General features: G+C 39.2%; 1 protein-coding gene across 3 annotated transcripts; it reads left to right on the top strand.

Annotated features, from left to right (window-relative positions):
* Positions 1–232: 232 nt before the first annotated feature.
* CNOT7 (CCR4-NOT transcription complex subunit 7) lies at positions 233–20444 on the top strand. Of its 3 annotated transcripts, none has more exons than XM_027676474.1 (7): positions 233–331; positions 899–1106; positions 1361–1554; positions 4455–4616; positions 10262–10406; positions 15381–15491; positions 18748–20444. In XM_027676474.1, the coding sequence occupies exons 2-7, from the start codon at positions 990–992 to the stop codon at positions 18874–18876; spliced, it is 858 nt and encodes a 285-aa protein (XP_027532275.1). In that variant the 5' UTR covers positions 233–331; positions 899–989; the 3' UTR covers positions 18877–20444. The 3 variants fall into 3 exon arrangements, with proteins under 3 accessions (XP_027532275.1, XP_027532276.1, XP_027532277.1); XM_027676475.1 differs by having other exon boundaries at positions 15381–15495; positions 18748–18860; XM_027676476.1 differs by lacking the exon at positions 4455–4616 and having other exon boundaries at positions 249–331.
* Positions 20445–23867: the final 3423 nt, after the last annotated feature.

The raw sequence follows: 23867 nt of genomic DNA, 5'->3' as shown, positions 1-23867 counted from the left end.
ACCGCGCGCTCCGCACCGAGCGCCCGCGGGCGCCTGCGCGCGAACACGGCGGCCTCGCCGCCACCAACCCGCCCCGGCCCCGCCGGGGGGACACGTCACCGCCGCGCGACACCGATCGCGCCGCGGCGGGGGCGGGGCAGGATGAGGGCAAGGGGAGGGGCGGGGCGGGCGGCGATTGGGCCAGAGCGGAGCGGGGAAAGGGCGCGTCGCGCGGTGATGACGCAATGGCTTTGTGCGCGCGGCGGCGGCGCCGGGGCAGTAGCGCGTCCTGCGGCTTGCGGGGGCCGCGCGGGGCCTCCCAGAGCCGCCGGGCCCGGCCCGAGCGCCAGCGGTGAGCGGGGGGAGGGGGGGCACCGCAACTAGACCCGCGGGAATGCCTGGGCTTCCTGGGGTCTTCCACACACGCAGGGACGCGGTAGGGGCCGGCTGAGCCTGCGTCCCTGTGTCGGTCCCCGCGCACCGGTTCAGCGCAACCCTTGGGAGCTGGAGGAGTCGCGCACGCCTCGGGAGGTCGCCCGTGGTGCCCCCGGATTTGGCGTGACGCTGATGTGCCGCTTCGTTCCCGGCTGCACGCAGCCCAGGGATCCGCGGGAACGCGCCCTTCCGACCCGCGGGGCAGCAGCACCCGTGGGCTCGGGTGTCCCTTCGGTATCTGTGTTATGACCGCGCCTCCCCGGTTTGCCGTCTTGGCGCGAGAAATAGTTGCTAACCAACTGTAGGGTTTTAGTTTCCGGTGCTAATATGAACTCGGCCGAAATTCACGTGGCTTTAGTGGCTGTGTTGTCCTGCTTTTATGAAATCTATAAGAATAAAGCTTGGTCATGGTGGTTAAAGCCTTTTTATTTCAGATAAGTGATGAGTAAAAACGCTCTGATGCTTTCCTTTCTTTATCTCTTAGGCTAAAAACAATAAACAGTTGAACTTCTCTTTATGAAACTGATCACCAGTCAAGTGTAGTTTTTGATGTGTGGTCTCTAAAGCCCCCCACTATGCCAGCAGCTACTGTAGACCATAGCCAAAGAATCTGTGAAGTTTGGGCTTGTAACTTGGATGAAGAGATGAAGAAAATTCGTCAAGTTATACGGAAGTATAACTATGTAGCCATGGTAAGTGGGCATTCAACTTCTGTACCAAATTATCTCAAAAACCATCATGACTTCAGCTGAGTCACTAAGCTTCATCTAATTTGGTTGAAAGAATAATGGGTTCTTAATGTGTATGAACATCAGGATGCTGATTTGTTACCCTTTGAAAAGCTAAATTTACACACAGTTCAGCTATGAAACTGTTAGATAATACAAATGAACAATATAAGTCTTTATGCTTGTCGTCTGTTCAAGTTTTAATTCTGCTCTTGCAGGACACAGAATTTCCAGGAGTAGTTGCAAGGCCTATTGGAGAATTCAGAAGCAACGCAGACTATCAGTATCAACTATTGCGCTGCAATGTCGACTTGCTAAAAATAATTCAACTAGGACTGACATTTATGAATGAGCAAGGAGAATATCCTCCAGGAACTTCAACTTGGCAATTTAATTTTAAATTTAACTTAACGTAAGTATGCAATTTCTGTGCTGCTGAACGTATGTTTCTGACTTACTGAAAATACGTAATATATACTTTTTTGTATATATCTCAACTTTCTTTTTATCCGTCTGATTGGACTATTGGAATACCATAGATACTTCATGTGAGGAAAATTTTGTCAGCCAAACAAGTGCTTTCTTCCCTCCTTTCTGTGTAGTCTGTCTTATTGTTGGTGACTTGATCAAAAAATGCTAAGCAGCTTCAACAAAAGTTTTCAAAAGGCCTATTTATACTTAGTGCATGTGTTAGCTCTGTGCTTTCTTGTTCAGTATTTCAGAATGCTTCTGCCTTAATTTAGTTTACTTCTTACTAGTTATAAAAATCACATATTATTTGTTTACGTACTTTAAATGGAAAATACCAACACTTGAAGAAAAAGAAAAGTTACTGAAGTGACTAAAGACATATGTCAGATGTTACCTGCAAGTTCTGAATTATTTTGTGTTGGCTAAAAAGCAAGCTAATTTTTGCGGTCTATTGGAATAATATTGTGAACTTCGTTTCACAATGTGATTTTTATTAGTGATAAAACTTTAAGCATAAACCTTCCTTTTTCATGGGGATCAAACACTTATGTGGCACTGTAATTATATCTTTAGCTGGTAGTTGACAAAGTTACTAGTATCTTGATGGTTTTGTTTTCCTGAAGTAAACATAATTGGTCTGATAGATTTTCGTATGTCGATTATCTATTGAATATCAGTGCAAACACTTCTGGCACATTTAAGAGTGTTGAAGCCTTGGGGTTTTTTGGCAGTTTGTTACAAGCTGATAACTGGACAACTTTATATACACGAGCAGCCTACAAAGGAGGTTTAGAGAAGAGACTTTTTTTTCTTGCAGATAAAAAGGTTTGTTTTCAAAGTAGTGGGGGTTCTTAAAAAGAAGAAAACTGCTACTGTCTCCCTTGATCTTTCTGCTCTTTTAAACAAGCAGTGCTATGGCTTGTCACAAATCAGTTTGGTCTGAACAGTGACACACTATTTAGTCTTGTTTGAAGTGTCTCTTGAAAGAAAAGTAAGTGCAGATTTGATATTTTGGTATGTCTGAACTTACCTGACCATATGCATGCTGGATGGAAACTATCCATTTTCTTGATGGAATATACTAATTCTGCTAAGTAGGGGAGAAAGAGGAGTGAATTAATAACTTCAAACTGTGATCTGGGAAGAAGAGCCTGTGCTATACTTTATTTATTTTCTGAGCTTCAGAGGTCTACTTAATGTCAAGTCAGTGAAACCAAAAGTAGTTTTCCCTCCATTTGTGCCTGATACTGCAGAGATAAGATGGCTTAGTAAAGCAAGATACAGATAATCACCCAACTAACTTGTTAGTTCACTGATTTTATAGAAAAACTTAAGCTTGGTAAGTATTGCATGAAACATGAATATATATATATATTATTTTTTTTTTCATGAGAGGACAACTTAATTATTTTTGTCTGTTTCTAAACATCCTTTTGGGAAGTGGCACTGTGCCAAGTGTTCTGCTCCTAAAGCAAAACAGCTGTTGTTTGTTCATAGAAGGTAATTTTTTTGTGTATGTGCGGTTCCAGCCAGGTCTTGTTTTAGTGTACTTTTAAAGAGCATAAGTATTTCTCTAATTGAACTGTGCACCTGATTAGTGCAGAGCAACAATTAGAATTAAAACTCCTTTTTGTAAAATGGTGGGTTTATTTTGGATGGGTGCTTTAATGTGCTACAGAGATAGACAGGTGTTGGGAAGCTGATGCCTTAAAGCTGGAGAACTAATGAACATCTGTGTGGGAGGGAGGAAAAAAGATACAACACATCTTGAGAATGTATCTCTATGTTTTGATGAATGATGACTTGCTCTTAGGAATAAGGAATATAAGCCTATGACTGGTTCTAATAGTCAAGTTTGATATATTGGTTGTCTTGTCTGGATTTTTTGATGTGTTTTGTTACAGTTGTTTTTTACTAAAATTTGAAACTTTACACGGAAGAGACTGTGGAACAGTATGTTGTAGACAGTAAAATGAATATTATCTAAATAGACTCATGTTTGCATGTTTAGTTTTTGTTTGTTTTTTTTTCAGATAACCATTCTATGTTTTTGTTATGATGATACAAATTAAACTTTAGAGGGGGAAAAAAACCTCAAAACATCAATTTCATCGTAAAATTCTTAAAACTTCATGAAATTGTTAGTGGTAAAGGGAATAAATACAGGAGTAAGAGGGCATCAAACAAGGAATAAAGGAATTTTATTTCATCCTGTTAAATTTTAGTTCCAAAATATGGCTATTAAAGTTGAAATTGGTTGTTTAGAAAGCAAACATTAGGCTACCTGAATTTTAAGGATTGAGTAGATGGAGCAAGTACTCAATTTTCAGTTGTACCAAGAAGGAAGTTTTGATGAACGTGTGTCTAAACATTTACGTACGCTTAAATCATGAAAAACCTGTGGGAAATATTATCCAGCACTGAGATCTGGAGAGTACTGTTCCTAGTTCTGTAATGAAATGTGTTAGTGCTTCAGCTGTTACATGTAATTTGTCACAGTTCAAGTAATGAAAACAGATACTTTACTGAATAATATCCACAGATTCACTTTCCTCTGTAGATTTGCAGAAGAGGGGTAATAGATAACTGGAAGAGAAGCAGGAACTAGGTTTTTTATGAAGATGGCATAAGTGGAGGTGCTGGGAATGGTGAAATGCTACTTAAGGTAAAAATTGCTTTGAAAAAATGGTTGATTTTGTATTTAACCCAGAACAAAGTCAAGTTGTTCCTGCTCTATGCTAGTGAAGTCTGTGGAATAAATAGCAAAAAAGAGATGTTACCAGGTTTATAATCACTGAGATTTGTAGATTTGGGAAACTTACCTTTCCTTTCTGTTTTTAGAGAAGATATGTATGCTCAGGACTCTATTGAACTGTTGACGACATCTGGTATCCAGTTTAAAAAGCATGAAGAAGAGGGAATTGAGACACAGTACTTTGCAGAACTGCTCATGACATCAGGAGTTGTACTGTGTGAGGGAGTCAAGTGGCTTTCCTTTCATAGGTAAGTTCTGCATGTTAAGTATTTGGGGTTTCAACATTGTGTATTGAACTCTAGAGCTTAGATTTCACATCTTGTGTGCTTAAGTGCTGTGCATCTGATGGTGTGTGTAGCACATAGCTTAGTTGGTAAGAGTTAGAAAATATTTCTGCTGTCATACTTCTAACACCATTCTGTGAATAGAGAATAAAGGGTACGGGAGGTACTAGTGTTTTATATTTGGTGTTTACATGGTAAAGAGAAAACTAAAGCCGAAAGATGTGAGACTCCTTGGCCAGCTGGTGGCGCTGCACACGTGCAGGTATTAGCGGTGACAGTGATGGAAGAGAGCGATTCCTAAGCAACTCTTGAGCAAATTATGGGAGAGACCACCGCAGAATTATCAGTGAAGAGTTTTATAAAGCACTTCTAAATTTGCTGTAAGTCTCCTGGGAATCTATGCACCAAAAATTACTCAGCCTAGAAGGAGATCCCTGATAAGCCTTAATTCTAGTTGCAGTAATGAATATATCTTACTGTTTATTCCATCACAGGAACCCATCTTTCAAGTAGAAATAGAATTGTGAATGCTAAATCTCTATGAATCTGTCAAGATGCAAAAGATTTCTGAATAGTAGTAAGATATCTAATGCTTTAAAATATATGCAGTGGTCATTGTGTAGCCAACTAGGTGCCAGAGATAATTTGCACTTTTTGCAAGCAGCAGTGTCTTTAAAGGCTTATTGCTATGTAATGCCCTTGAATTAACGTCTTAAATGCTGGCTGCTAAGGAAGTCAGCAAAGGTAGAGTGAACGTTTTAGCCGAGACTAGTTTCCTTACAGCCTTATTCGTGTTTATCACTCATGCTATATTGGTGGGTGATAATGTGTAAATGACGAAATTAGAAAAAAAATCTAATTCTTCATCCATAAATATTAAATGTTGGAGGAGACAAAGTCACATGGAATTAGAGAAGTATTTATGCTATAAACCAACTGAAAAATAAGGATTGCTTTGGTAAGGAATGTAAAGTGGTAGTAAAAGGGTGCCTATAACATTCTGTTGTAGAAGTCATTGTTTTGATTTGTTTTGTAGAAGGAAGTGTTAGGCTGAGTTTCCAAAGGAGAGAGGTTGGAAAGAAAAGACAGTTAAAAAAAGAAGGATCCTCTGAGTACATTTGTCACATCTTCCACTTACAGCTGTCTCAACTCACAATATGACTCCAAAGTAATCTTACTCTTCCTATCTTGCTACTGGGGTAGCACCTTGTGGAAGAATACTGCAACAAGAATGCCATAAACTACTTCAAAATAATTACAAAGGCCAAAGTAGTGAATTAAGTTTTTTTCAGCTTCTTAAACCCATTATTATTGGCTCGTATGTGTATATTTGTGATTAACACTTGACTTGAGAAATATGACCTGGATGCTTCAAGAGAAGAAGAGGCAAGGTTGTTCATGTAACTGGTGCATCAGGAGAGACTGGCATTTTGAAGCAGCTTCAGCCCCCAGATGGTGTTTTTCCGATATTGCCTGATGACTAAAGGGCCCGGTATTAGGTATACCGGAGCCATTTCTACAGTAAGGATTTTTTTTAAGCATGTTTATATTTAGTGTGTGTAATTCCTGACTAATAGGCTGGTCAAAGTGTAGTGCAAGCCGTGTGCAATAATGCCATTTTTACTGATGTAGCGTATGAAGGATTTCATCTGTACTAAAATCAGTTTCTGTTGTGTATTTCACTGAACATGTCTTTAGAAATCTTCTTAAGACAGCTGTTCCAGCAAATGTTTGTCAAACACTGATTATCAGAGAGTGTTTAAAAGCTTTCGATCTTTGCCAGGGCTTGTTGATATTATCTTGAGCACAAAACCTGGGAGTAAGTGGGTTACGTTCCGAGGAAACCAAGATTGCGCAAAGCTATAAATGAGCACGGGTCATATAAAATGTGCCACAAAGAATAGCGAATAGCTTTTTCTAAATATATTTTAGATTGATTGTGATTATGTTCTATCAGCAGGACGCTCGGCTGAAAATTTGTTCCGTGTAGGCCCTTCACGCAGTAGTTCTTTGACTACTGAAAAAGCTGTGCTTGATAGTTGCTGACTCTGCTGTTGCTTCCATTTCCTTAAAATGCTTTAATTACTACTAACCCTTAAAATTTAAGTCCCATAGGAAGTGGACAGAGGAGAATTACTCCTTTCTTGTTGTGAGGTTATGGTTTGGTTTTTATTTCCCAGTACTTGATTTCCTTGAACTCTTATGCATTTTATTTCTAAGCTCTTCGCTTCTCAAACAGTTTTCCTTGTGTGCTTTTAATCTCTGCATTTGATATAGCTGTCTTGGCATCCTGACATATATTGGCAAATCTGTATGGACCTGCAGTTCTGACAGATATGAGTGAAGAAACATTTGCATTGTCATCAGTTCCTGTGTACTGCAACTGCATAGGCAATTCCATCAAATCTTTTGAGCGTGTGTGTGCATTAAAATGTACTTGAGTCAATGAGAGAGGACGGGGAAAGCCCTGAATTTCTGATCCTTGTGACAGTCAAAAGAGCTGCGAGTGCTTGGCAGTGTAGCAAGTTATAAAGAAACAGCTCAAATGCTGGTCTTGTGCATGTTCAGCTGACTGCTCTGCTGAAGCTTTTTAGTGTCCACCTGTGTGCAGCCTCCTCTGTCTACCTTTGGAGGGTCTGCGAAAACACGCTTTTTTGAAAACAAAAAACCGGATGTTTTTGGGATGCTGGAAAGTTCCAGGCTGTTGTGTTTCAGTAATCATTTGTAGAATTTATTTTAGTAGAATTTAATCTGTTGGCTCATATCTGTTAGCCCATTATAAAATGAAGTAAAACTCTCTCAGCTCTCACTGGTCTTGATTTATTTTAGAGACTTGGTGCTTGAGTAGACTTCATTGTTAATTAGCTATCTGAATTCTTTTGGATAGGAAGGGAAAGAAATACAGGCCTGTTTGATCTTCTCTATGGTCTCATTGCCTACAGCTGTCCATGTTCAGTGAAAAAACAAAACAAATGTCTGTAAGAGTGCTTATGTTGTATAGCTCCATGGATTGTGGCTCACTGCACTAAGCAACTTCAGGTGATTATATTAGAAATGGCGAAAGGCTTTTAAGGAAAGGAAGCCTATGTGCTTCAGGGTATAAACTAACCACTAATTGCCTGTTAGAGTATTAGAAGAAAACTTTTTAATGAGCAGGTAATTACATAATTGCTCACCATGGACTTTCTTAGCCTTCTGTTAGCATTCAAAATGTTTTTAGCTGGATATATCTTAGTCTTGAATTCGAGTGATAGTTTTTGTGTCTGTGTAAGCTTGGATCTGCTACAGTCTCCCAGAGAAGAAAGTGTGTAATTCTCAATCAAAACTGCACATTTGTGGTAGCCTGCTCACTCTCAATATGTGAATAGTAAATGCATGTTGACTTTTCTTTTTGTGCAGTACTTCCTTCTCTAGAGAAAGTATAAGTGTTTAAGAGCATCTGTTTTCTAGTAATTCAGTCTTGCACATAATTTTTTTTAGAAGAGAAGTCAAATATTTTTGAAGAGGAGGAGCACAAATACTGGGTTTTTTTCACTTTAAGAGTTTTAATATGACTGTTACATTTGAGCCACGAGGATGATCAATGTCAGGAATTCAGTGAGTTAATAAACCCTAGTCTCTAGAGCAGTAAATCTCCTTAATCGTAAACAGTCTTTTTTTGCATCTTTTTGAACAGCCTTTTTGCTAATGTGGCTTTTTTATTTTTTCTATAGAGGGCTTTATGCTGATCCAGGTTTTCCCACCTTCCCTCCCCCTTCAGATGATCTAATAAAATTAAGCTTCCAAGCTACTGTTTCGCCAAGTATACTGCAATTTTTACTTTGTAAGACTCGACTGAAATCCTTCTTTATCTTTGGCTCCTTTGCTCCCTGGCCGGTGGCTGCTGCTGTGGAGATTGGAGGGCAGCCAGCACAGCTTCAAAGCACTAGATGCACTGCAGGATTTGTTCAACATGAAATTTTTAGAGCACTGGAAAGCCCCGTGGGAGAGCTGCAATAGTCTATATCTCTTGTATGTCTCATATGAATGGACTTACTCGGAATGAATGGACTGTTTCCTATATGTTAAAGGTTTTTCTACCCTCTGTCTAGAAATTCATAATATAAAGATGTAGAGAACCTTATATATAGAAAAGATACAAAAAGTAATCCTATTTACACTGAGTATGCAAGCTGAAGCCTTGAGCCTACATCAGAAGTCACCAGTGTTTGTGGATTCTAAATATCCTCAGGATAGCGTACAGTGCTCTTAACTGATTTGTCTTTTCTATTGCTCATCTCACCATTAAAGATCTTGGTCAGTATTTACCAAGCTGCAAAATTCTTGGGTTTGAGTATGATCCTTGTGTAATCAAGAATGAACACAAAAGTCTTAAACGTGGAATTTGGAGTCTGTGGTGGCCACCTGTTCACTTGAATCAGCTCTCAGCTCTATGCTGAGGTTCCTTAAATAGCAGAACTGATGCAGCCTTCGGTAGAGGCAGCCCTGCTGTGTGTTTTCATCTTCTTTGTTAGTACAGGCATTTTTATGTATGTCAGTAAAATCTAGAAACTGGTTTGGTTCAATGCACACTTAATAACCTAGAAGAGAATACATCAGTCCTTTATCTAGTTCAGTACATATGTGCATGAGCAGTCCTGCAAGTACAAGGGATCAGAACAGATCAGATTCATGATCAGGTCATGAATAATCTGGTTTGTAATTGCTGCCCTTCTAGGGAAAAGCATACCTAGTTATCTCTGCTTTTTGTTGTGGTGTTCAGTCCTGCTTAATACCTGAAATCTGTCTTTCCTATACTTTAAGTGCTCTTGTTTCCTCTCATAACCCTTTGTAAAAAGTACGCAGTTTCCCCTTTTACTGCCACACCTCATTCCAATGTTCTCTTTCTTCAATCAAGCTACTGAGGAGGAAGCCTTCCCAAACTCTTCTCTGCACCATGCATGCACTATAATACCTCAGTTCCTTCTAACAAATGTGTACTGCTCAGTTATCTTGGTGCTTCCTGCAGACTTATATGTACACACAAAAATTTTTCCAGCTTGTTTTGTCATTGCCTCCAGAAAGAGCAATAGTCTACAAGCTATTAATTTTTTCAGTTGTCTGTGTGCAGATTTAATTGGCAAAATTAAAGATAATCCCTTTTCTTCTTTGCTGAGGGTTAAACTTTCTTCCAGGCATAAACATGCATTGGCTCTGGAAACTCATCTTTTGGATTTCAAGAACTGTAGAAGTTTCTCTCTGTCTCACTCATTTGTAGTGAGAAACTCCAGTCTGTGTGAAAGAAAAAAGCTTAACAGTCTTTCTGGTGTGAGTTCTTGTTATCAGGTGAAGACCCAGCAGCACTACATTATGTCAGGATTTAGAGAAACTCCTGTAGGCAGATCTTTTTGCTTCTTCACTTTGCCTCATGCAGACAAAATTAAAATGTTTTTTCTGGAATCTGCAGTGGGGCCATTTACATTGAGGTTTATTTTTTTCATAGAGGTTGGTCTTAATTGCATTGAAATTAAGCAAAATGTCCAGTTAATGTGCAGTAAAGTCATGATGTTGGAAGTGAGAAGGATACTTCTAAGTTATTTGCTTATATTGGTTTTGTTATTAATTTGCAGCGGATATGACTTTGGCTATCTAATCAAAATCCTGACAAACTCCAATTTACCTGAGGAAGAGTTGGACTTCTTTGAGATACTGCGGTTGTTTTTCCCTGTCATCTATGATGTAAAATATCTCATGAAGAGTTGCAAAAACCTGAAGGTAAGTAATCTGTTAATATCTCGGAACAAATTTTGCGTTTGGAGACAGAGTACTTTGTGCTTAAAAATACTTATTTTCTATATTTTTATTGTCTGGTTTTGCTCTGATAGTGCCTACTAAGCACTATTGTCTCAAGCTTTGTATGTTTAATATTAAAGGCATTTTTTAGAAGCAGGCAGGAGCACAAATCTATTTTTATAACTACTTACCGGTTAAAAATATCACGGTACTGTATTTACAGTGCTTTGTTGATAGATGATAAACCCATGTTTGGAATTAATTCTTCATTTCCTTAGCTAGAGTTTCATATACTCTTATTTCCTTATTGTGCAGCCCACTAAAGGACTGCAGTCATCTAGGCAAAGGTAATTGCAATGAAGATGATGTGGAAATGTCTTGGGAAGAGGAATGGAATGAGGAATGTTTCAGATGGCCCTATAAGGAAAGATAAACAACAGCATAGGTTCAGGGACAACATGTGACTTCTAGAAAAAAAAAAAACAAACTAGAAAGTAATCTGTCGTGTCAGGCCAGTGAGGCTGTTAATTGGCTTACTCTGTCAGGCATGAAATTTGGATACTTTATTGGACTGGAGAATTAATGGGAAGTGGAACTAATTATGTGAAGGGGAAGACAGCAAGTGAAAGAAAGATGCTAAAGGTACTGTTAACAGCCTTACTTGCCAAAGAACTGGACTACTGCTGGAATGAGGTGCGTTGCTCATCTGAGGCATTTGATGACTTGTTACTCTTATGGAAAGTAACTTTCTAGGCTTTCTTAATAAATACCTGCAGGAAGAAGAGAACACTCACCTTAGTAAAACTAAATCCTAACTAAGGAATGGCTTGCCACTTTGTAGTACTGAACAAGTGATCTGTGTGCTGTTTATAGGCCTCTGTTTCTTTCTGAGAAAAGAGTCTGTCACTTTGAGTAGTAACCTACCTGTGTGAGAAGTAAATTAACTTTGTTAATTAAATTAATGATGAAAATATAGAACACCCAGTTAGTAAGAAAAGTGTGGCTATCTGTGTTCATCTGCAGTTGTTACTGATATAATCAGCTGGACAAATGGCTGAGTATTAGAGAACATCTTAGAAGCAGTTTTTCTTCACGGAGGCCAGGAACAAAAATCAAATACTCCTAAACTTCAGGAGTCTTAAATGAGGGGTAGGGAGGAGCCCCCCCCAAAAAAGCCCCCTCGTTTTCTCACTCCTGATAAAGCAAAGTAGAGCATCTGGTGTCTTAGTGGTGGTGGCACACTTAGCAAGAACAGAATGTAAATTCTAAATTTAGTGACATAGGAAAGGTAACAGATTGATGTTCTGTGTCACGATTCCAGAGGTGACATTCCCAGTGAGTTTGGAGAGGAGGGGATTCAGTTCTTGACGTTTCATTAAGACATAGTTGTGTGTAACCTGCATTGTTTGGAGACACTGAGATCTTTTGGAAGACAGGAAAAACCTTCACAGGTCTTATTTCAGCAAACCATAAGAACAAGGGTGACTTTCTTTTTTTCTAGAGCTGAATATGTAGGTCAGCTTTCCTGCAGTAAATTTTGATCCTGTCACCTCATCTGCAGACTGATAGTGACAGCAGAGGAAGGGGAATGGACTATCTTACCCCTCTGAATTTACCAGTGATGAAATGATGGTGGACTTGAGCTGTACTGAGAGAAGCTGCCTGAAACAAATTACTAAACATTCAGTGTTGTGACTCTAAAAATGCATGCACTGTCTCCTAATGTGCGTCACTTTCAATCTCTATTAAATTGCAGTGAATTGAACAGCTGTGCCATTGTCTTTTATTGACTTGTCTAAGCTATTTTTCATATGAAAGTCACTGACCTGCTGTAGGTCTCCCACTCTCTGTCCCCACACAACCCAAAAAGATTTTTGGCATTGGAAAGAGAAATATGTTTCAGGATTGGAAAGATGTTTGATGCTTTTTTTGTGGAATTAAGTATTCTGTGAATTTATAATATATTATTCTGACTTTACTGGCATGCAGATTGGGAGTTAACTTGACATATTAATGTAGTATAAGTTAAACTTACTTATTCTCTAAAAAAAGCTTTTTATGTAAACAATTCCAAACCTTTTGATAGTAGTGGCAATCCTAAGGAATGTAAATTGATTGACCTTGTCGGAAACTTGCTTTTAATACGGGGGTTTGTACAGAACAGTGAACTCTGGGAACGTGCCATGAAATGAGAATTTGAACTGGATTTGCTGTTGACCGTGGTTGTGTGATTATGTAAATCATTCTGTGGCCTTTTCTTGGAAGGCCAATGCTGTGAAAATTTGGGAAGAACTTGTCCTTCTCCTCCAAGAGTGAAGTGTACTTAGCCGGAGTGCAAAAGGCGCACCTGAAGGAGAATCTCAATAGCCTGTTAATTTTCTGTCCTGGTTCTGGTCAGCACATGGTTAATTTTTGCAGTAGCCAGGAGGGGGCATGGCTAGGACACAGAGGTTATTCTGTACCACCTCACATCATTTTCTGGGTCGGGGGTAGAGCTCGCTTCTGTGCTTCTGTGGTGGAGTAGCGTAGCAGAGGGAGCAGTCAGATATTGTCAGGGGTTTCTGCAGGGTGAGCAGTAATGTGTCTTTCCTTGTACACGAGGTCACTAGTATTGTTGCTGTTACTGTGCATTTTCTTAGCTCATTGCTGTTTTCCAGTAAATTGTTCATATTTCAAACCATGATCTTTACCTTTTGTGCCAATTCTCCTTTCTGGCCTGCTGCAGGGGAAGGGCAGTGGGGAGTGAGTGAGTGGTGTGTGTTTTGAAGTGGTTTCAGTGGGAACACTAAATTGGAGAATACCATTCTTAAACCATGACATTTTCAGAGACAGCCAAATTTTATTCTGTAATTATTGCACTTACAGACCAAGAAGTTCCACACAAAAATGGTATATATTTACAAATATATATACACACACCATTAAAAGCACTATTTTCAATGCATTCTTTGGCAGTCTGCTGTTACTGTAATTTTTGTATTACTAAGTCTGCATTCTAGAGCTTGCAGCTGCTGTGTAAATATTATTGATTTTTATTCTGGAGTGTTCTTCAAAGTTATTTGGAGCTAGAGTAGATAGTCTTACAGCTAGCAGAACCTGATAATGAGGCACTGCTAATTTGCAGCTTGAGGAAGTAGAGAGTTAGGAGCAGAAACTGGTACCTTTAAAAGGGTTTTGGTCTAACTGCTGTGGTGAATTAGCAGCTCATTATTGGAGTTAGAAAGAAGAGAATATACTTGTGCCTGAGATGTACTCTTTTCCTTGCTGGCCACCAACCCTCAGCATGATTTTGAGAGTGTAGGTTTGTAGGTGTTACTTAAAAATGTTATTACTGAAGATTCCTTTTTTTTTTTTAACAAAAATGTGGACCCAGACCTGTTGCCATAAGAGTCATGGGAATTTTCATAATGTTTGATCTGAATTTCAGGTCAGATTACTTTATTGCTCCGTGAATTTTACATTTGACTGTTACGCTTTTGCCTCTTATTGCTTCCCTTCACATACTTGAAACAGGTTAAAGAGTACAAGGAAAGGTGAACTCTAGGCATTGAAAAGCATTGCCTCTGCAACATTTTTGCCTCACAAAGCTTATGGCAGCACTAAGGATTTTGTCGGTCTGTTTTTTTTTAATCTTTCTAGACCTTAAAGAATGTGCATGTGCTTTAGTCTTTCCAGTAGCTTTATAGCTTAATGAATTAAAAAAAGAATTGTACAATCGTGCTCACAGCATTAAAAGATTGCAGTTACAGTGTAACATTTGTCCTTCAACTGATCAGTGTTATCTATGTATAACTAAACCAAATTCTGACAGGTTTGCTCTCACACGTAGCAGTTACTACTGTTTTGGAGCGGACACTAAAAGGGGGTTTATTTAGTCACTCTGCAGTTAAGGGGACAGTTTTTCACATCAGCCTGTTGGGAAGAAAATTTGTCTCAAAACTGAAGAAGTTTTATCTTTTAGAGCATATATGATTTGTGGCTTTGGTGTGTTGCCTACAGCTTCACAATCTGTTCTGTTCTATCAGCATTCAAAATGGACAGTTATTGTTTTAAATTGTTCCCTTTTTGTATGTCAGATACTTATATAATTTTTTTAAGAAATAGGTTTTGTTGCACATGTCTGTTAAATATATATCTTTAACAGAAAAGCTGTTAAAGATGGCTACACCAGAGGACTCTAGTATCTTAGAAAACTAGTTGCAAGATGATGGATTATTTTTGCATGTTTTTTCCCCTATTCTCTTACAGCAGCTAATGAAACAAACTTTTAAAAGGGGTAGAATGTCCTGTAGAGATGGAGGGAACACTGCCTTCCTCTTTTTTAACTTTGCTGCCTGGTTTCTATATGTCTGTGGTCTAACATATTCCTGGACTTCCTGTGGTGTTCTAGGTACTTAAGAATACTCTTGGGTTTTGTGAAGGGATGTGGAAAAACCCTCAGCTTAATTGTTGAAAGGCTAGTGGGGAGAAAGAGGTCTGTTTCAGAGGAAGCCTAGACACTTCAACATATGGAAGCATACAGGCATGTCATTTGTAAGCGCTTGAACTGTTGTGTTTTTAAAAGGCAAAAATGTCATTCTACACTTTTGTTCAAATATAACTATAGGAACACCTGGTTTTGTTCTTAAGCATTGCCAGTCCTCCTTTCAACATCTTGAAGAAATTGTTAAGTAGTGTCATCTGGTTACTGGACAAACTGGAACATGAGTAGTAGTCTTGTTGGTCGCAGATACTGTCTTACCTAATCAATACTAACAATTTTAATGCTGCTATTGATACAGAAAGTTTGATTCTCCAAATGTCAATTAATCTAGTACAATGACTGTTTCAACAACTGAGCAAATGTAAAAATATACCTGAGGTTGTATGACCTGTGTAACAGATTTTCCCAAATATAGCAGTTCAGTTTTGATTTAACTTTTTTTTAGCAGTTAACAAAAATGTTTTCTTTTTCAGGGTGGCTTACAAGAAGTGGCTGAGCAGTTAGAGCTGGAAAGGATAGGACCACAGCATCAGGCAGGATCCGATTCTTTACTCACAGGAATGGCCTTTTTCAAAATGAGAGAAGTAGGTGAATGTACTGTTTTTATTTCCATGATTGTAATGTGCTGTGATAGTCACACAGAATTGCTGATTCTGATAAGTCTGTAGTATTTTAAGGAGGTCTCTGAAGGGCTTTAGGGGGTCAATCCTTTCTTGACAGAAATAAGACTTACCTGCATTTTCCCCAGAGTAAGTGTGAACCACCTGTACTGATTCCCCGCTTAGCTGCTGTGATTATTGCTTCACATTTCCAGCCTGTGCCTGGCTTTTGGATTTTTTGTGAATTTTGTTTTGGAATGGTTTTTGCCTTACCTGTTTTGGAGGGTGCCTTTTTTTAGGTGGGCGCTGCAGTGAGTAATGAGCTGCTGGAGCCAGACTTCTTTCTGGGAGACTATGCTCAAAACAACTTTTTTTTTTTTTTGAGCTTCTGCTCAATGTAATATCCAGCTGGTGTGCACTGCTGCTTGTGACAAGCTGAGAGGTGGAGAAGGAGTGTTGACTAGCCACTTCTAGCTAAACTTTCGGGCTACAGGTATATTAAATAATGACTTTCAGGCTGTTGTGAAGAATGTCCATGTGTTTCTTCTTCCTTACCATTAAGCAACGCATAGATTGCTAACGTTCTAAAAGATTATATATCAGTCAATTAATTCAAGGTTTACAGCAGGGAAAATCAGCTCTTATAAGCTTCACACTTCCTTGCTACTTGTCCGCATACAACAGGAAGATATTAGGATATTTTGCATTAGCAGAACAATGAAATACTGAACAGGCCTCTTCTGGAAAGCAGTTCACTGGACAAATGCCAGTGCATCAGAACATGGCATTCTGCCAGCAATTCAGTGTCATTTACCATGTCAAAATAGATGGTAATATCAAACCTCACCTTTTAATAATTTTAAGCACTGTATGCTGAGGTGTCTACCTTCTGTATTCCAGCCTTTTGTATGAAGGAGAAAATGATCACAAGATTCTGACAAATACTGGTGAGACAGCTGGTGAATAATAAATGATGTAGTTTAAGCTGGTTTGCTCATCCTAACACTGTTCTGCCTCTGCTGGAACTGTTATAGTTGTCAAGCAGGTCATGGGCTACAGATGTAATAAAGAGGATTATGTTTTTGGTATGATTCAAGCCCAGTGCAGCTAACTGCTGTCTGCCTGGTTAATTTTTCACTCTTGAATTTGAAATGAAATGAAAGCAAAGAAAGGGAAATACATGATAATCATGTTTAAGATACAGCCTTTCAAATTACTTTTATAGAGGAAAAGGTTCAAAGTCATAATAGTTTCTTTAATGAGATCACAAAATCACAAAATATCCTAAGTTGGAAGGGACCCGCAAGGATCATCAAATCCAACTCCTGGCCCTGCACAGGACCATCCCCAAATGCCCCACCATGTGCCTGAGAGTATCGTCCAAACACTTCTTGAACTCTGTCAGCCTTGGTGCTGTGACGACTTCCTGGGGAACCTGTTGTAGTGCCCAGCGACCCTCTGGGTGAAGAACCTTTTTCTAATACCCAACTTAAATTTCCCCTGATGCAATTTCAGGCCATTCCATCGTGTCCTGTCATTGGTTACCACAGAGAAGAGATCAGTGTCTGCCCCACCTCTTCCCCTCATGAGGAAGTTGTAGACTCTGATGAGTCTCCCCTCAGTCTCCTCTTCTCCAGGCTGAACAGACCAAGTGCCCTCAGCCGCTCCTCATACGGCTTCCACCTCAAGGCCCTTCACCATCTTTGTTGCCCTCCTTTGGACACTCTCTAAGAGCTTAATATCGTTCCTATATTGTGGTGCCCAGAAGTGCACACAATATTCAAGGTGAGGCAGCACCAGTTTACCAAAAGCTTTTACCAGGAAATCTTTGAGGGCTTTTTAGTGCAAAATACTTGCTTAATTAAGCCAACAGACCTGGTTTATTTTTTTCCCAGTACTTGCGGATATTCTTTGTCAATACAGCATTTCTAAATAAAAATACAGTAGTAAGCAGAGAGAAGTACATCAAATGTTGATTTTTTTAAAGCCTTTTCAGCAGAGTTCATTATTTAAAAATGTATTTCTATCTGAAAAGTCTTCATTTTACAGTGCTTTTAGAGGTACAAAATTGCTAATTACTGTGAAGGAGCTGCAACTTGCTTGCCGGGTTTTGGAGTGCCAGCCAAAAAAAGTTACTGCTCTTTTTCTTTCCATCAGAAATACTTAAAAAATGGTACTACAACAGTAGAATTGTTTGGGGGTTTTCCTACCTGTTAATTTCTTTAAAAACTACTGGGGGCTTTAAAACTTTTAATTGAAGTCTCTGATTCCTGCAGTACGAACCTTTCCATCCTGACTGTGCTACTAAGAGGAAAGCTTGAAGGGAGTTTTGAGCCTGTGTGGTATATATAGGCCTCTATGTTTAGAATTCTGTATTGCATCCATTCTGTTCCTGCATACTTCTGCCTGTCTTAGATTTCTGATGTTGATGATGACTCAGCACGTCAACCACAGCGGTGTCCAGGGTTGCCATGAAGGTTTTAGGGTGAAAAATTTGTGTGTGTGTGTGTGGTCTTATTTTTGTGACACAATTTGTGGTTTTGTGCTTGAAAACCTAAGTCTAGAAGGTAGAGTATCAGAACATCATGGGGTTTCATATGTCTTCCACTGAAGGGTTCCTTTTGCAATTTAGACTTGTAAGGTGTAAATTCAATCTTAGTACAAAATTTTACTCCTTATTAAATGAAGTTCCCTCCTGTGAAGAGCTGGAAATACATCTTTCTGCATTTCTCCAAAGTCCATAATGGGTTTTGTGCTCATCCTTCCCACCCCCAAACCTTTATAACATAAATTAGGACATACCGCCTTTCAAGTCAGAGTGTGGTGAAAACCCTACACTGATGAGTAGGTAAGAAAACAGGCACTGATGATGGATGCTAAGTATATGACTGTTGTGAGAAACACCACAGAAATCAAGTGGAGAAATATCCTTGTTGCACTTGAAGAAAAGTGAGTGATGACTAATAATATAAAATTATGGAAACATTGCATTTGGCCATTTCATTGGGAAGGGTGCACAGGAAGACTGATTATATTTCTTGACAGATTTAAAGAATTGTGTCATATAGCACATTGTGATAATGTGTTGAGATTAAGCATATTACTATGTTAATTATATCATCTTTTGCACCTTGGGATTTAATATCTTATTCAAAAAGAAAGTAACATTATAAAGCCTTTCTATAGTTCTATTTAAACTGAACCTTTTCTAATAATTTGTGTCTCTCTTCTAACTCTTCAGATGTTCTTTGAAGATCACATTGATGATGCCAAATATTGTGGCCACTTATATGGCCTTGGTTCGGGCTCATCTTATGTACAAAACGGCACAGGAAATGCTTATGAAGAAGAAGCCAACAAGCAGTCATGACATGAAATGAAAGGCCATCTTTTTGACGTCCACATGCTTGTATATAGGTTTTATCTCTGGCTGAACCCCTTGGACAATAAGGCTTTTTTTCCCCCCCTTCTCAGTACACTTTCTTTTCTGCCTTTCTATGTACTAAACTTGACTGTTCCTATCACAGATTTTGATCTTGATATGTAAAATTTTCTGGGTTACATTTTGGCCTCTTAACTAGCCCATTTGTAAAGAAGCATGTACAGGATCAGTGTGGAAGAGAGAAGGGGAAAGCTGAATCATAATGAACAGTCTGGTAAACTTACCTATATTGTTTTTCCAGTTTTTTGTCTCTTTCCCCTCCCTTCTTTAATTAATTGGCTCTGATTGTAATTAACTTCCCCCTTCATGTCTGTTCCTTCCACTATGCAGGCGTTTTAGCTATTCAAGATTGTGGACCATCAGATTTGCACTTTAGAGAGAGACTGACTCAGATCCTCTGTTTTATTTGAAGTTTGTTTTGGTTTTTTCTTTTGCCCTCAGCTAGAAAACAATCATCTGCCAAGTTCAGCAGCTTCAAGCTGTATTTCCTTGGCATCTCAACCCACAAATAACGTGACTTATTTGCTGCATAATCTCTGTTTGTTCAAGCAAAACAAACTACTGAAATCATAGTAACTGCTCTTATTTTACTATTGTTCGGTCATCTTCAAACACATCCTGCACGTGTCAACTGCTGTTTGGCCTGCTGCTTTAAAACCGCTCTGTGATGGGGGAAAGAGGCTTGAAAAAACAGCTTTACACCCTTCAGGAAAAGAACAGCTATGACTTTAGCCTTTTTGCCATTAAGCTGAGAGTTGAAGGATATTGGAAAAGTAGGAGTCTTGTAATGGCACACTTCCCTTGATTAACCTCCTAGCTTTTATTCGAGTAATGTGCACCTCAGATATTTTTTATGAAGTCATATTTATTATGTACTTGATTTCATGATTTTTGTAAGTCAGTTTAGTTGAAGATAAAACCCAAAGATCTGAAAAAATACTATTTAATTGAAATATTGAATTAGAAGGACAATTAAATCATGCTTTTTTGTAGTTGTTACAAAGACAGATGTTACAGATATTTGTTGTAAAACAACAAAATATGAATAACTTACAGCTAATAAAGTTACCTGAGGAGTGTAATGCTAGCTTATTTTTGAGTATATCTTACAATATATTTTAGATATATTGTTTTAAAGGACCCTGGAGTATGTTCTCAACTCTGCATAGCATGTATACAGAGCAGTTGTGCAGGAAGGAGTTTTGGTATTGAATAGCTAAATACTAGCCTGAAATGATGGAATGTGTGACATTGTGTGTCTGCGTGTACGCACGTGTGTGTGACACAGAAATCAATGGTAGAAAAATCTCCAAATGTTCACCAAATATTCTGTTTTATCTTGTACTTAAAAGCAAAAGATCAAACACCTTTTTCTCATTGAATTATGATGATGTAACTGGGCAGTCCTTTTTAAACAAGTAATTTGCATAACAGAGGGTATTTGTTTTTAAAGCTTTTGTAAATAAAGGCCTAAGAAATGTTTTCTTACATAACAACAGACTGGTGGTTTTGTTGCACAATTTTTCCTGGAATGTGGATATTTAGACTGTTCAATTCTGTATTCTGTTTTGTTTAGGCATCATAGTTCTCTTCCGCATGCTTATAATTGAGCAAAATTCACGCACATTGAGCGAAATTCTGTTTATAGGTTTCTAGTAATTTCATTTTTATTGTCCTGAATTGAAAGAGTGGTGATCACAATTTACTTCTGAGGCATCCTAATCCCATTATTAATTTTATACCATTATGCATTAGATGATGATGACTTGTCAGTTGTCTTTGGCTTTACTAAGATAGTGATAGTGAAAGCAGAATGAATTCTTACTGTGGCATACAGGGAAAATTTGCATACACGTGGAATTAAGAACCCTGAAGTTTGATGCATTCACTTTAAAGTAGTAGCTTTGCCTAAAGCATACCAGTACAGCTATCTGGTTAACTTTTGAATGGGATGACTCTTTGAAGGACTTTAGTGGGTTTTTGTTTTGAAGTAACTTTTTAATCGAAGATCAAAGGAAGTTTTTAGAGCCTTCTAAATATGTGCCTAGAGTAAAAGTTCTAGTGCCAATGGGGATGTGCTTTTGAAGTGACTACTGCGTGTCCCACATGCTCTGCTGTGCTTTTCTTTGCTTCCTGTCCTAGAATTACAGAATGGGTTGGGTTGGAAGGGACCTTAAAGATCATATAGTTCCAATCCACCTACCATGGGCAGGAACACTTTACACTAGACCAAGCTGCTCAAAAGTCCTGTTCAGCTTGGCCTTCAACACTTCCAGGGATGGGATATCCACAGCTCTGTCGTGGACAACCTGTTCCAGTGCCTCACCACCCTCACAGTAAAGAATTTCTTCCTACTAATCTATCTAAATCTGCCCTCTTTCAGTTTAAAGCCATTACCCCTTGTCCTGTCACTACATGTTGTGTAAAAAGCACCTCTCTTGTAGGCCCCCTTTAGGTACTGAAAGGCTGCTGTTAGGTCTCCCTGGAGCCTGCTCTTCTCCAGGCTGAACAACTCCAACTCTGTCAACCTGTCTGCATAGGAGAGGTGCTCCAGCCCTCTAAACATCTTTGCAGCTTACTCCAGCAGTCCACGTCTCTCTTATGTTGCAGGCTCCAAGCTGGACTCAGTACTCCAGGTGGGGTCTCATAAGAGCAGTGCAGAGGGGCAGAATCTCCTCCCTTGACCTGCTGGCTACACTTTTCGATGCAGCCCAGGACATGGTTGGCTTTCTGGGCTGCAAGTGCACATTGCCAGGTCATGTCAAGTTTCTTGTTCACCAAGAACCACAAGTCCTCCTCGGGGAAGCTCTCAATCTGCACAGCTTGTACTTTTGCTTGGAATTGCCCCAACCCATGTGCAGGACCTTGCACTTGGCTTGTTGAACTTCATGAGGTTCACACAGGCCCATCTCTCAAGCCTGACATTTTTGTCCAGTTTGTTGACTTCACCACAGAGCTTGGTGTCATTGGCAAACTTGCTGTGTGTGCACTCAGCACTTGGAGGAAGTTTGCCATGTCATGAACCTGTCACAGCTCAGACTCCTTTTGGAAGAAGCTTAATCCAAAGATGCACAATAGGTGTGTGTCTCATGTCCCAGCTGCTAATAGGCATGCAGTCTGCAGGAGCAGGCGGAGTTTGCTTAAGCCCTAGCCTAAAATTCTCACTGGGTATTTGACTTCAAGCAATTCTACTCTATTATAGTTTTCTTCCTGTAATAAAAGCTTTTCTCAAAAGCCACATATCAGTATGGAACTAAGATTATGCTTTATTCTGTGAGAGAACTCTTGTTCTGATCACTCGATCTGTCAAGAGTTGATTACAGCTGGGGAGACATCTGTGCGTCATTCATTTCTTTGGCAAAATTAGATTTAGTTTCCATTAAGGAGTGACTTAAATTGTGAATTGTAGAGATTATGAAAAAAGTAATTTCTTCTATTACTTGTAAACTGCAGAGCCTGAAATTTGAATCTGTTTCCAAAGTGGACAGCTTTAATTGCTTTTCCAAAAATGAATGTGCAGGCAGAGTTCCAGCTGTCTAGACATGCACCTTTTTGTTCAGAGACAAGAATTCTCTTTCTAGGCCTCTGCTTTTCCCAGTTCATTTAAAATACATCATTGTTTGTCAGAAGAAATGAAGTATCAAAACCTGTTATATTTGATCTTTCTTTTTTTAATCCACTTGTATTTTTGGCTTCTGGAGTCAGATCAGTGTTCCAGGAACCTTATGTTCTCTGTCACTATTTTTTCAATATATATAATTTTTATTTTAAGCATTTAACCCCCTTGCTCATTGAAACTAGGCAAGGAGAATCTTTGAGGTGGAAAAAAATAGGTCTGGAACATATTCTGAGTACTTGAGGCTTTTTCCCATATGAATTCAGGGATGACCTATAATATCTGGCATCCAAGAAATTTTTCTTACCTTATCTGACTGGTTACCCTAAGCTCAAGAATGGTTCATTCCCTCATACAGGAAATCAAAGAAAAGCAGCAGGAAGCCTGCACTGATAAACAAGGAGCTTCTGATTCAATTCAAAACAGAGAAAGGTGGAAGCAGGACAGGTGACACTGTCTGACATGATTAAGGGGCTGGGTTAAGAAAGCTAAAGTCTCTCTTATGTTGAACATGGTGAGGGACAAGAAAAGATTCTACAGGGACCACAGGAGCAGAGAGATATCAGAGAAAATGTGAGACCACTGCTAAATGGGAGCAGGACACTTATTTACAAAGGACATGGAAAAGGCCAAGCTACTCAATGCCTTCTTTGCTTTGGTTTTTGCTCTTAGGAGTTGCCTTCAGGAATCCCAGGTCCCTGACATGCCTAGCAAAGTCTGAAATAAGGGAGACTTATCCTTGATGGAGGGAGGATCAGGCTAGGAATGTATAAAAAAATTGGATAGAAAGAAATTCAGGAGACCTGATAGGATGCACCCTCAAGTGCTGAGGGAGCTGACTGATGTCACTGCAAGGCCATTCTTGTTAACTTTGAAAGGTCATTATCATAAGGGTAACTCCCTGAGGAGTGAAAGAGATATCATTCCTACCTTCAAGAAGGGCAAGGAGGACACAGGGAATTGCAGATTGGTCAGCCTCACTTTGACCCCTGGGAAGGTGAAGAAACAGATAATCATAGAAACGATTTCCAAATATAGAAGGGATAAGAAGGCGATTGGAAGTAGTTAACCTGGATTTATAAAGGGGAAATAATTTCTGACCATCTTGCTGTATTTTACCCTCCTTTGGGCATATGTATTGGATTAGGTGATTACACAGATCACTTCCAATGCTTTTTCTTGTGTGATACTACAACACTCTTAATGTAGATGGTACTGGGTCCTTATGATGGAAATAGATGAGGCGTGAGTATGGGTGTTCTGTGCCCACAAGGTTATGGGTGCTTATTAGTCACCCAGTGGA

The sequence above is a fragment of the Neopelma chrysocephalum genome, unplaced genomic scaffold (assembly GCF_003984885.1).
Source record: "Neopelma chrysocephalum unplaced genomic scaffold, ASM398488v2 Primary Assembly neopelma1_42, whole genome shotgun sequence".
Classification (NCBI taxonomy): Eukaryota; Metazoa; Chordata; class Aves; order Passeriformes; family Pipridae; genus Neopelma; species Neopelma chrysocephalum.
The sequence above is the reverse complement of the archived record's forward strand: the minus strand, read 5'-3'. Positions and strand labels throughout refer to the sequence as shown.

Coding starts and splice junctions, on each gene's coding strand:
- CNOT7 (XM_027676474.1), top strand. CDS start 990: ATGCCAGCAGCTACTGTAGACCATAGCCAAAGAATCTGTGAAGTTTGG. Junction 1,107..1,360: donor AGTATAACTATGTAGCCATG/GTAAGTGGGCAT, acceptor CTGCTCTTGCAG/GACACAGAATTTCCAGGAGT. Junction 1,555..4,454: donor AATTTTAAATTTAACTTAAC/GTAAGTATGCAA, acceptor TTCTGTTTTTAG/AGAAGATATGTATGCTCAGG.